The following is a 14048-nucleotide window of genomic DNA, read 5'->3' on the forward strand; positions in this document are numbered from 1 at the left end:
GGTCTAGCATCTACTGTTTTGTGTCTCAAAGGGGGACAGACATTTTCAAAAGGCTTTAAGAAGGATTTCATTTTCTACATGTGAACTTTTTCAGGCTTCTTTTAATGCCAGATTCATTTGAAGGCTTCCAGTGCTTTCTTCGTGACAAGCTTTACTGTACACTACCAGTCAAAAGTTTGGAGACAGTTTATCATGTTAGTGGATAAGAAAGGGTCTCCAAACTTTTGGGAGGCGTGGATTTATTCGGTTTTGAGAAGCTTTTTTGCCGTCTCTTAAAAAAGGTACACTACCCAACATTTGGAGACACTTTATCATTATTCAAAACGGGGGACGCTTAAGAAGGGTACACCACCAGTCAAAGGTTTGGAGACACTTGGAGAGACTCATGTTAGTGGATGGCAAAGTGTCTCCAAACTTTTGACTTTATTCATTATTGAGAAGCTTTTATGTCATCTTTTAAAAAGGTACACTACCAATCAAAACTTTAGGGACACTTTATCATCTTAAGTGTATGGGAAAGTGTCTCCAAACTTTTGATGTCTCTTAAAAAGGTACACTACCAGTCAAAACTCTAGGGACACTTTATCATGTTAGTGTATGGGAAAGTGTCTCCAAACTTTTGCCGTTCTTGATTAGTGAGAAGCTTTTATGCCGTCTCTTAAGAGGTCAAAAGTTTGGAGACACTTTATCATGTTAGTGGATGGGAAAGTGTCTCCAAACTTTTGACTTTATTCATTATTGAGACGCTTTTATGCTGTCTCTTCAAAAGGTATAAACCAATCAAAAGTTTGGAGACACTATCATGTTAGTGTATGGGCAAGAGTCTCCAAACTTTTGACCGCTAGTGTACGTCCCACCTTGTCTCTATCACACACACACACACACACACACACACACACACACACACACACACACACACACACACACACACACGAGATATCTGACATAAACCTGATGGAAGACACAGACATGAACATAATTCATATTTACCTAAGACAGACTTGGGCGCCCAAACGTTTTCCACCGAGAGCCGCATACTGACAAATATGAAAGAATATTTGTATTCTATTTTTTGTTTGGCAAAAAAAAAAGATTTGAGTTGTATTGTGATCCATACTGTATATATTATTGTAAATTCTAATATATGACCATTTATGCTTTTTCTCTTGACATTGTGCCTTTTCTTTGCTGTTTTATTGTAGCATTTTATTTCTACAAATGTGCCGTAAATGGCCCCCAGGCTGCACGTTGGACACCCCTGTCTTACGTGGGGAAAAAAAGAGGTGTGTGTGTGGGGTGAGTATGAAGTGAGATTTGGATGTTGGCAGCAAGGACAGGATGTGACATCATTGTAGGTGTGCAGCAGAGGCGGATGGAGGGTTGGGGGGGGGAACATCCTGAGAGCGTCCCAATAAAATAAAATAAAAAATAGGAGTAGAGTTTGTGGGTTGAGAAGGTGTGTGGTCTTAGTTTGTCTTGGTTTTGGGTTGTGTGACTCTACGGGCCACGCTGTACAACACGCCAAAGTTCTGTTGGAAAACACAACACTCTTAGAACAGCACTCTGACACACACACACACACACACACACACACACACACGGGTAGGGATGAGCTCACCTGTATGGCCAGGTACATGGCGCCCAGGTATGCAGCAATGCAGACGGCCAGCAGCAGATCAAAGATGGCCGGCTTTACCCTGTCAGGAACACAAAATTGTGAACCTCACACACAGTGTGTGTGTGCGTGTGTGTGTGTGTGTGTGTGTGTGTGCATGAGGATGATCACCTGTATGCATTCATGGTCTGCTTGAGCTGATCATAGAACACAAACTCTGGATCCCTGAAAACACAATCACAACTTGTTATACTACTATTACTACTGCAAGTACTACTGCTGTTGTTACTACTACTGCTGCTGCTGCTGCTGCTGTTGTTACTTCTACTACTGCTACTACTACTACTACTGCTACTACTACTACTGCTACTGCTGCTGCTACCACCACCAGTAGCAACTACTGCTACTGTACTAGGTAATAATGGTAATGGTAATTCATTTCAAAATAAGTTTTCAAAAAGGTACACCTACTGCTCAGTGACAAGAGAGTTCAAGTCATTGAAACAAGTCATTTCCATACAAATAGGAGTTATGGATGAATTGTTCAAATGTGTCAAGTAAAGACTGGACCTTTTGTCTGCTTTGACGTAGTGCTTCTTCACGTCTTTGAGGTAGCGTCCTAGGTGGTACTCCAAGGTGGACACCACGCTGCTGTCCTTGTCCACCAGCTGGGCGGCTCGCGGCTGTGCTGTGAGCCAGTCCACCACGGCGGCCAGGTGCTCCTCTTGGACCTTCTGGGGGTTCCAAGCCATGTTCAGACTGTTGGTTTTCTGCTCGTACCGTCGTGCTTCAAGCGCTACGTATGCACTACACACACCAGCTTCAAGCGCTTACCATTTGCTCGGTGAAGATCTGCAGGTCGCTGGGAGCTCCCTGAGGAGAAAGGACAGCCCAGCAGTGATTTGACAGATGACAAACACAACACCCGAGTGTCTCCACGAGCGTCTGTTCACCTTTTCTGTGAGATTGTAGACGACTCGGGCGAGCGCCTCTGCCACCACTTTGGTGTTCCTGCCGAGCTTCTGGATGTCAACATGAGGCCTGGACAACACAAAAACACACACGCACACACAATTAGACTACGTCACAAAAGGCAGGGGGGTACAGCAGATCCACACAGACATCATAATAAACAACTCCACACGCACAATTACACCCCATGTACACACCGCAAGGCATGCTGGGTAACCCGCACCACACTATATCTGGTCTTGTTGGACACTTTTGGAGACATAAAAGCAGGAATCACTCTGGGGGGGGTAGGAAGGTGTATCCTACCTCACCAGCTGATTTTCAATAGCTCACCACGGGGTCAAACAGTACTGGCGTGAATAAATTTAACATTTTGGTATTTTGCCCAATGCTGGGGGTCTGGGAAGTACACACCGGGATCCACTGTACACCTCATCCCTCATGCACACACATCTACAAGAAATAAATACACACATCTACACACACGCTATCTATGCGTCATTTCAGTGATAATGCGGCAGCAATAATGTATCATCCTGTCAGGGAGGTGAAAAAGCAGCAGGGACAACAAAACAATGTGTCTTGTGCAGTAATGAACCCACCCAGCAGGGGGCTCTCCCGCTCCGTGGCGAGGAAAGGGAGACACTGACCGCACGTCCATGATGCTGGAGCGCCGCGCCAGGCGGTGCGAGGGCAGGTGGGAGAGCGTGAAGGCCGGCAGGCGGCGGATCCCGAAGCGCTCGTGCTCCCAGGCCAGCATGTCGTCGGCCAGGTTGATTTTCTTGTGGACCATGGAGAACTTGAGCCCCGGGTACTGGCTGCCGGCAACCTGGGCGAGCGTGGTCAGCAAAATATTAGGAACAGTGAGATGTTGTGGAGTAAAAAAAAAAAAAAAAAAGCCACCTGACTAATCTTACCATCTCCAGCTCCTTGAGCAAAGCGTGCTGAGGAGTTCCCTCTTTGGGAGGCTTGGACACGTGCAGGTGCAGAGCGTCTCCGTTGCCCAAAGTGTCGAGACACAACACAAAGGCCACGTTGTCCTGCAGCAGGCTGGAGTCTATGCAAATAGTAATAAAAAGGTACGAGGGTGGACGGTACGGCGCTAGCTACCACAGGACAAAGAGGCGCAGGTGAGATGAGTGAGGCCTACCCGTGTGGTCCAGATTGTCTTCTAGCCAGCGTTTGGTGCCCTGGTAGTTGAACTTCCCTCCACCAGATACAAAGAACAGCAAGTTGTATCTGAACGACACATGCGATTAGAATCAAGTTCATAAACTATGGGCACACGATCGTTATCGGGTCGATATGAAGAGAATTATGACGTCATACTGACAAATCCACTAACAGTAAAAGAAGCTCAGATAACCGAGAATAAAAAAACAAAACAAAAACGCTCCAATGAGGCGTGATTGTATCGGCCTTGAGAAGATGAAAGTTCCTGATATCACGCATCTCTAACATCAAACTGCTCCGAAACATTGTCAACATGTTTCAGTATGCCAGTACTTCTGCAAACTAACACACACACGACGCGTCTCAACTGGTGAGAAGATTTATTTTAAAATGTGAATTTAGTCATCTCTGGGCAGGGGCGCACTTCATCTGCTGGTGGTCCAAGCGTGCTTACCCGGCGTGTGTCCTCTTGTAGGTGTAGAGCTTCGAGAAGAGGCGGGCCAGCTCCAGCAGCATGGACACGCCGCTTCCGTTTGAGTCGGCGCCGTAGGACAGCCACTGCACGCACAACACACGGTACACTGTTACACATGGCAGGTCGCGGCACGCTTCCAAATGGCGGCCGTGCTCGGGTGGGGAACGTACCGGAGCGACCCCGAAGGAGTCATAATGGGCCACCACAACTATTGTGGGCAGGTCCTCTCCTCCGACGCCAGCCAGGCGCCCCTTTTACACAAACACGGATAAAAACACATCAATTACCAGGTGATGAATAAGAGGTAGAATGTTAGCGTGCATTCTTGGTTCAGCCGCTCACCTCCAGACTGGTGATGGCCCAGTCGCTCATGGCTTTGCTCTGAGCACCACTGGTGACCATCTGGAAGCCATTTGCAGTGGCCGTATGCAGCAACACTGCACAACAACAACAACAACAACAACACCACAAGGTAGTGCATTTGTTTCTGAAGCTGCAACAGTGAATCAATGATTCATTGATTATGCACTGTAAACCAACAACTATTTTTTTTTATTCGATAGTTTTTTGATTTGAAAATGTAAATATGCTCCGATTTCAGCCTCTCAGATGTGATTATTTTTGAATTAGTGGTCCATGAAAGCAGAGGTGTTATCTTTGTGTTTTAGACAGAGCTAGATACTCCCACACACCACACACACTTTCACGTTGGAGGACAGTGATGGACACTTCCTGCCTCTTTCCTGATATGTTGCGGACCAAACCACTAACTGTTTGCGTTTGCCTCACATTGAGTCGGTCCTTCTAGGGCAGGCGTATTCAAACTTTTTCAGTGAGGGCCACATACTAAAAGTTGAAAGGATGCAAGGGCCACTTTGAGATTGTGTACAAGAACAAGTGTATCTCATCTCTCTGATATACGGTAGGTGAATAAGCCTATTATTAGTATCAACTTCTCTCTTTGCTCTTTTTTTTTTAACCCATTTTTGCTGTTCTGTTTGTAATATGATTTTATTCCCATAATATTTTGACTTTATTCTTGTAACACCACTTTATTCCCATATTTTGACTTGTTTGTTTGTCATAGTGTTACGCCTTTTAAAATCGAGAAGAGCAGAGCTCCGCCAAGCGCCATAGTTCCCCCATATGATTTACAGCATAAATATTAGTCCTACATTTGTTTCATCGACATATTTAGATTCCTTGACCAGGAAAACATAGCATTAGCAAGTGGATTCATAATGATATCAATAAATGATAATAATGATACCCCCAAGTGCTCTGGCCATTTTTTGTGGGGTTATCTGCACAATTGCCGAAAATGGTCCTATCTCCTGGAAGAAAAGGATCCTTGAAAAATAAATTCCTGCATCCAGACGGTGATCCGGATCACCCCCAAAATGTTATCATTTCTTCCATGTAAGAATATATATAAGAACATTATTTTTCCTCCTAATATTCCAACTTTAAAAGTGAGACTTTTTCCCCTCCCTAGAATACGACTATTTTGTCTCAATATTTTGACTATTCTCTGAAAATGACTGCTGCCCGCCTGTTGTTTTTAACTTTCCTGACTATTTCCAATTTCTTCTTGTACATCGTCTTCTGGGAATTCTGACTTTATTCTAGGGATGTCCGATAATATCGGCCCGATACTGGCAGAAATAAATACGGAACACATCACGTCAAATTTGTAGTGCAATAACACATCATAATCATCATAACAATAATAATAATAAATACTGTAATAAGTCCAGTCCAGTCCTCCAACAACAGGAGATATGTGATGTTGCACATACCAGTAAGATACCAGAATCCAAAATTGAGGTGGACAATATCAGCATATCGGTTATCGGCAAAAAAGCCAATATCAGACATCCCTACTTTATTTCCATAATATTTGGACTTCTCATAATTCTCATAACATTACAGCTCATGTTACACTAATTACAACTGCATTCCCTGTTGTGTTTGTTTCTCATAATATTACTTTTTTAATATTTCAACTTTATGCTGCTAAAATGACTTTTTTCCCCTCTCATAATATTACATTATTTTTCCTCGTTAGATTACAACTTTTTCCTCTTAATATTTTGGCTTTATTCCTCTAAAATGACTGCTGATTTTTCCATGTTTGCCATTATTGTCATTTTAGACTTCTTGTTAAATGATGGTCTAGGTTCTATATGATGACTCGATTCATCGAAACGACAAGCTTCAGGTTAACGGACTAAAAAACAATGGTTAGTTGCCACCCTACTTGATTCTATGACGGCCAGGTTTGAAGCTGGGAGCGTCAAACAGTTAGGTGTTCACCTTCTGCTGCAGACAGAGATCCCTGCGAGGAGGAGGAGGTCAGGGTTTGGGTGTAAATAGACAGCAGCTCATCATCTTCCATGGCAAAGTAGACAGGGACGATGGTCTCAGTGGACAACATCTCCGGCTCTAGCTCCATGAATTGCTACAAAATAACACACACACACACACACACACACACACACACACACACACACACACACATACTTGAAATGCATAATTAAGAGCGACAACAGCATCTGTCTCACGTTCAACAAGATAGTGGTTTCCTCAAGCAGAACAACATTATGGAAAATACAGCGTCCATGCTGTTGCTGTCCAGAAAGGTGACTGACACCCTCTGAAGGCAGTGGCTAATCAATCACTGCTAGCGCAGCATTCTTAAGTCAGATAATCTGGACCTTGGTCAAGAAAGAACTGCATAGACTCCACAATGGCCTGCTTTGTCAAGTGGAAAAAGCCCCCAAGGGCTTGTTAAGGAATCGCTGCGAAAAGCTCTTTAACGTCAGCAACCTCAAACTCAACCGTGAGAAGCTTGTGCTTGACTTTACGCTGAGGGCTGACGCTTGCGGGGAACACGTCCTTCAAACACTGCAGCGTAATTGCACACTGTGTAACAACAGGGAAGTCAAAACCAGGGAGAGCAGAATATTTTGCAATGCGACTCAACTTTGGGCACATAGACAAGTGCTAACCATTACCCCCCAGTGCTGCCACTACTCAGCATGTGGATTTTTCATGCATGCATACCTGCACGATGTCCTGCGGCATGGTGGACATGTTTTGGGGCAGGACGATGACCACCGCCCCCGCCGACTGACGCAAGGCTTTCTGATACTTGTCGTAGGAGAAGTCCGCCAGCCGCATGATGACACAGCGGCGACTTAGTACCTCCGCCTCCACAGTCCGGGCCTCGGTGTTCAGGATGGCGTTTCTGGTGCCTAACAAATTGAAAAGGGAAATGTAGTTTGTGTATTTATGGGTATGTGTGTATTCATATATGAATTAGGCCTGTAAAAAAATAGCTCGCTAATGGCGGTAACTAATTTACTTCATTAATTACGTACATGTTTTTAGCGCAATTAGCACATACGCATCATGGCAAGCCACCGCTCTCTGTTAGGGCGACAGACCGCCGTCTGTCACAGTGAAGTTCCCCACAGTCACACAGAGTCTGATGCTCTTTTCCAACTTTATTCTGACCTGAACACATCACCAGCAGTGCAATACCAACACCATATACAGTGGTGTGCTTGCCCCCCTTCCTGATTTCTTATTTTTTTACATGTTCGTCACACTTAAATGTTTAAGATCAAACAAATGTAAATATTAGTCAATGACAACACAACTCAACACAAAATGCACTTTTGAAATGAAACTTTTTATTATTAAGGGAGACAAAAATCCAAAGCTACATGTCCCTGTGTGAAAACATGATTTGCCCCCCGTTAAAACATAACTTAACTGAGATGAATTGAGCTCCATCAGTGTGGAAAATGTTATAAAGCCATTTCTACTTGTAAAGCTTTGGGACTCCAGCCAACCACAGTGAGAGTCATTATCCACAAATGGCCAAAACATGGAACAGTGGTGAACCTTCCCAGGAGTGGCCGGCCAACCAAAAGGCCCCCGAGAGCGCAGCGACGACTCATCCGAGAGGTCACAAAAGACCCCACAACAACATCCAAAGAACTGCAGGCCTCACTTGCCTCAGTTAAGGTCAGAGTTCATGACTCCACCATAAGAAAGACACTGGGCACAAACGGCCTGCATGGCAGAGTTCCAAGACCAAAACCACTGCTGAACAAAAACAACATTAAGGCTCGTCTCCATTTTGCCAGAAAACATCTTGATGATCCCCAAGACCTTTGGGAGAATACTCTGTGGTCTGACGAGACAAATGTTTAACTTTTTGGAAGGTGTGTGTCCCATTACATCTGGCATAAAAGTAACGCCGCATTTCAGAAAAAGAGCATCATAGCAACAGTAAAATATGGTGGTGGTAGTGTGATGGTCTTCAGGACCTGGAAGACTTGCTGTGATAAATGGCTGTAGATAAACAAAATGAGGACTTCGGAGTCCTGACCTGAATCCTATTGAGATGCTGTGGCATGACCTTAAAAAGGAAAAGCCTCCAATGTGGCTGAATGACAACAATTGTGCAAAATTCCTCCCCAGCGCTGGAAGAGACTCATTGCAAGTTATCACAAACGCTTGATTGCAGTTGTTGCTGCTAAGGGGGGCCAACCACTTATTAGCTTTAGGGGGCAATCACTTTTTCCACACAGGGACATGTAGCTTTGGATAGTTTTTCTCGTTAAAGTTCAATTTAAAAACTGCATTTTGTGTTCACTTGTGTTGTCATTGACTAATATTTTAATTTGTTTGATGATGTGAAACATTTAAGCCTGACAAACATGTAAAAAAAAAAAAAAAAAAAAATCAGCAAGGGGGCACACACTAGTTCACACCATTGTACGCGCGCGCACGCACACACACACACACGCACGCACGCACGCACACACACACACTTTTGCTCAATTCTCCATGTCTTCACTGGAGTAGGAAGAAGCAGAGTTGATTTAAAACGACTCCGAATGCATGTCAATTAATTGTTTAAAATACAATGTAATGATATAATTCATATATTCTATATTTTTACACTTCCTGTGTAAAGAAAAGGAAGGACAGTGCCCCAAGCGCTTTATGAGTGCCTTGGAGTGCCTACATCTACTTTACAATAGTGATTGGGCCCACTGATTTCGTTTCTGAATCAATACGGAGTAAAATTCAGGCTGGTATCTGCGATATCAATCCGACACTTTGCAAATTCACCTAATGTGTCTGATAAATTTTTAAAAAGTAGCGCATTTCATATCATAGCATAAATAATACAAGGAATTTCATTAATTTATTAATTAAATTATGACAATCAATTTAAGCAATTATTTATTTTAGTATTAACAATATAGTCAAGCTAATATACAACAAGAGAAAAAACGGGTCAGAATCATAGAAAATATGTGCAATTGAAACAATAAAAAAGGAAAACACAAGTAAAAATAGTAAAGAAATAAAATAAATGACTCATACTTTAGTTTAACAAGCAGTCAACGTTTCAACAAACCAACGTTTCATCACCCCAAATGACTGAAGTATCAAAAGTATCAATATTTTTGGGATTTGTGAATCAATTTCAGAGCATGAAGCGCCTGGTATCGGAAGTGTCGATATTTTAGTATCGATACGTAAATTGCACATTTACAAATAAAGTTGGCATGAATTGAAGTGGTAACAAATCAGTTCTTTTACTGTCTAGTGTCCACAAAGCCACTTGGTAACTGGAAGGTAAAACGTCATATAAAAGGATGCTTTTTTAATAACATGCAATTAATTCAACTTAACGGGTGTCTCTTGTATGACTTAATTGTACAAAAGAGCGACAGTCGAGTGGCATGACGGCAACGAGCAACTCAGGTTTCATTAGTTAGCTAAATCATGCTAACCCTACATGCTGTCATTCAAAGCGAAACTGAGCAAGAAGCTACGTCGCGTTCCAAACCAGTCGACTTGTAAGTCAATGTAAAATAAAAAATTAAAAAAAGAAATTTTGTGGAGGTTAAGCATTTAAAAGACACTGTGGATCTTACCGTAGGGCTGTCCCTGCAGGTCATACTGCTGCATGCGATACACGGTGAACTCATGTGCCGCTTCGGCCGGGAGCGGCGACACCAGGATGAGTACCGCGGGGATAAACACAATAAAGGTAAGGGGAAATGAGGATTTGAACATGTTATCGAACACTTCACTCGCCTCCTCGAACATTTTGGCTACTGCAGTCAGTTCACACAGCTGGGAATAAAATCTAGTCTTCCGCCGACCCCCAGTTTGCGTTGTCTGACAGCTCCTAAGGACCCAGTCACACAATTGTAATCAGGCAAATGTGCTATGGTTTATTTCTACTTTCCAAAATAAAAGTGTCAGATATTTTATATTTCTACATATAAGACATTCCATAAATTACAAACTCTGATTTTCTTTGTGAAAATATCGGAGATTTAAATGTTAAAAGCGAAAGGAATCAGTGGTCCTTCAGGCATATTCCAGGACGGGCGCAACCGTCTCTGTTGTGAGCCTAAATGGGCCACTTGGGGTCGCTAAAGCATTGTAAACAGCGTGACATGGAACTAAGCACTCGTCAAAGGATTTTCGTGACATTTTAAAACAAGAAAAAAAGTTGCATAAAGTCATAATATGAAAAACAAGTAATTTGCATAATGTTAATAAGCATAATGTTAAAATATTAAAAATTTTAAAGTTGTATTTTCCATCGACCCCCAGCCTGCGTTGTCTGACAGCTCCTACTCAGTCACACAATTCTAATCAGGCAAATGTGCTATGGTTTATTTCTGCTTTACAAAAGAAATGTGTAAGAAATTTTATGTTTTACATATAAGACACTCCAGAAATTACAAACTCAGAATTTCTTTATGAGAAATATCGGGGATTTAAATGTTAAAAGCGGATTTAATCAGTGGTCCTTCAGGCATATTCCAGGACAGGCGCAATGTGAGCCTAAATGGGCCACTTGGGGTCGCTAAAGCATTGTAAACAGAGTGACTTGAAAATAAACACTTGTCAAAGGATTTTCTTGAAATTTTAAAAACAAGAAAAAATGTTTTTTTTTACCTGCATAAAGTCATAATACGCGGTATTTTTTTGAAGCATAATGTAGAAATATAAAATGTAAAAGTCGTTTAAAAAAATTTTTTTGGATTAGATTTTTTATTTTTTTGCATGTTCCCTGTTGCGTATTGCTGCTCCGAGCCGACATGGGCACTTGGGGGCGCATTGTAAACAGAGTGACATGTGAAAATAAACACTTGTCAAAGGATTTTAAAAAAATGTAAGAAAAAACTTGTTTCACGTGCATAAAGTCATAATATGAGGAAAAAACATTTTTTAAAACTTGATGTTGGAATTGAACACATTGTAAGTTGTATTTTTAAATTAAAAAATATATATAAAAAACGTTGTAAATTAAAAATGTAAAACTAAAAATTTAAAATTTTTAAAGTGTCTACAATTTTCTGTTTTTAAATTTAACATTTTAGATTAAAAAATTCACAATTTTTAAATTTTAATATTTTTCTTTTTTCTTTTTTTGCACATTCCCCATTGCTGCTACGAGCCTTAATGGGCCATTTGGGGGCGCTAAAGCATTGTAAACAGAGTGACTACACAGAGTCAAAAAAGGATTTTCTTGAAATTGTACGACAAATTTGGTATGAAACCAACAAAACAGTGAAACAATGAAATAAGAGCTTCTTCAACGTGATGCTTGCCTTTTGATTTAGTGTGAGGCGGGCCAGCCCTGAAAAGATTTAAGGTGAGACGCGGCACCTTGAGAAAACAAAAGAAGACCATGTCTTTCCAAATGTGAAAACCCCTGCCTTAGAGCGTTTCTGCAACACATTATTTAGTTGCCGCCGTGCGTTTATGAACTCTATTATTTAAATTACCCAGTGGAAGCGCTTGATGTTGGGGAGCCTGTACTCTCACACTGACATTTTGTGATAAGATCAGAGAAAGGCGTACATTTTTTTTTCACAAGTAAATGTTGCAATGTTATTGTTTGTGGAAGTGTAAGAAGTTAAGACTTTCCCTTACGACACCGTGCGACAACTTCCACTTACTGTATGTGCAGTACTCGGGTCACATTCTGACTTATGATGGCAGTGTGGACTGGTGGTGGCGGCGCATGGACTGAAAGGATGCAGTGGAACTGAGAGCGATACATGCTTTTGTGTTTAAAAAAAAACAAAAAAAAAACAATAATAACACAATCACCCGGGACATGATGACTTGTTCGACACAGACGGGTTGGTGACTTAAGCGAGTTAAAGTGTATCTACTGTATATACTGTGTAGAGAATCGTGTGGTGTTTCCTGTATTTCCATGTTGTGCCGTCATCGCTCGCTGCATTGAAGGTCGCTCCCTCACTCTATCAGGTTTTCAAAAATTCATGAATTAATAAATGACTACGGCCTGATATTAGTCAACAAAATATGCACATTTAAGCACATTTGACACATTTCCTTTGCCTAAATTAAGCATTTTCAAGCATAACAAGAGAACTAAAATACAAATATAAGCCGTTAAGACAGGGGTGTCCAAAGTGCGGCCCGGGGTCCGGGGCCTGTGGGTGTTTTTTTTTTTATTATCAGCCCTCGGCACATTTTAAAAATACAATTAAAGGAGAAAACTAACAGAAATAACAAGAAAAGTGTGTGGGGGGGAGCTTTAATTTCATGAAAACACTTTTTCACACCACTGTGTGTAATCATAGTAATAATACACTTTGTCACCTATAACACAAAGCGGAGATGTGGGTTGTTTTGTCTTTAAATGTAACTCGTTAGCATGTCTTCATGTGTTGTTTTACAAAATGCAAAATATGAACATGGGACGCGTGTTCTTTGAGTTTACCGTTAAGGTTTGGACACCCCGGCATTAAGGCCGCCGGTCTACATGTGAATGTAGTATTCTACATTGGTCACTAGGTGTCAGTAATTGTTTAGTGAGACAAGCACCAGATTTCAGTGCCAGAGCAACAGGCTTTCATTGCAAGTTTAAATGATCTCACAGCAAGTAAAAATATAATACTGTAATAATACTACTAATAATAATAACCCGGGCTACTGTTGCAGCCATAGCCCGCAACAAGCTAAAACTCATCTCTGACGTTACTTTCTGTCCGCCACCTATTCTGGTCCCCTACAAGTTAAACTGTCTTAAATGGCTTATTTTCTGTAATTATGTCTACTATATTGGGTAATAGGAGTGTAAAGGTGACTATAGTGGTGTTATTTCATGTCTAGAGGGCTCTAATGTTAAAAAGCGTGTTTAGACGGTTGTAAACAGGTTTTCTATGTCCTATTTTCTCTGATTATGTCTACTATATTGGGTAATAGGAGTGTAAAGGTGACTATAGTGGTGTTATTTCATGTCTAGAGGGCTCTAATGTTAAAAAGCGTGTTTAGACGGTTGTAAACAGGTTTTCTATGTCTTATTTTCTTTGATTATGTCTACTATATTGGATAATAAGATTGTAAAGGCGACTATAGGGGTGTTATTTCATGTCTAGAGGGCTCTAATAATGTTACAAAGCGTATGTAGAAGATCGTAAACTGCCGCCCGTGCCTCCGCCGGGTGGGTGGAGGGTGTGCCTCCTGCATCCCTTGGCGGGGCGGCCCTGTGTCGGGGGTCGGGCGGGGGTTGGCCCGGGGCGGGCCGGGCTCCGCTCCCTGGGGGTGGGGGTGGCGGTGGGCGGAAATTGGCGCTTCCGGCGCGGGCGGGCTTCTTTCCGGCTGTGGAGGCGTCTCTGGGCCTGCCGGTTTGTGGCCCCCGGTACCCGTCTGCCTTTGTGGGGTGTGATCTCTCGCTGGTCTCAGGGGTTGGCAGTCCTCCGGCCCGCTGGCGCCCTGTCCTTGGCT

The 14048-nt window shown here is 42.3% G+C and overlaps 1 protein-coding gene across 4 annotated transcripts; it reads right to left on the reverse strand.

Annotated features, from left to right (window-relative positions):
• Positions 1-819: 819 nt before the first annotated feature.
• On the reverse strand, positions 820-10489 carry ncln (nicalin). Of its 4 annotated transcripts, none has more exons than XM_054788940.1 (15): positions 10202-10489; positions 7302-7492; positions 6552-6696; positions 4578-4672; positions 4406-4486; positions 4215-4318; positions 3738-3826; positions 3505-3644; positions 3238-3416; positions 2569-2656; positions 2450-2488; positions 2186-2346; positions 1787-1840; positions 1619-1697; positions 820-1529 (listed from the first exon to the last, which is right to left on the reverse strand). In XM_054788940.1, exons 1-15 carry the CDS (start codon positions 10374-10376, stop codon positions 1467-1469), a joined length of 1683 nt encoding a protein of 560 aa, XP_054644915.1. In that variant the 5' UTR covers positions 10377-10489; the 3' UTR covers positions 820-1466. The 4 variants fall into 4 exon arrangements, with proteins under 4 accessions (XP_054644915.1, XP_054644913.1, XP_054644914.1 ...); XM_054788938.1 differs by having other exon boundaries at positions 3190-3416; XM_054788939.1 differs by having other exon boundaries at positions 2186-2349; positions 10202-10488.
• Between the last annotated feature and the right edge of the window lie 3559 nt (positions 10490-14048).

The sequence above is a fragment of the Dunckerocampus dactyliophorus genome, chromosome 10, assembly GCF_027744805.1.
Source record: "Dunckerocampus dactyliophorus isolate RoL2022-P2 chromosome 10, RoL_Ddac_1.1, whole genome shotgun sequence".
NCBI lineage: Eukaryota > Metazoa > Chordata > Actinopteri > Syngnathiformes > Syngnathidae > Dunckerocampus > Dunckerocampus dactyliophorus.

Bases quoted from the DNA above. Each gene is read 5' to 3' on its own strand.
- ncln (XM_054788937.1), bottom strand. From the start codon at position 10,376: ATGTTCGAGGAGGCGAGTGAAGTGTTCGATAACATGTTCAAATCCTCA. The intron at 4,673-6,551 runs GTGAACACCTAA...GTTGTTGTGCAG, and splicing joins ATCTCTGTCTGCAGCAGAAG to TGTTGCTGCATACGGCCACT. The intron at 4,319-4,405 runs GTACGTTCCCCA...TTGTGCGTGCAG, and splicing joins ACTCCTTCGGGGTCGCTCCG to TGGCTGTCCTACGGCGCCGA.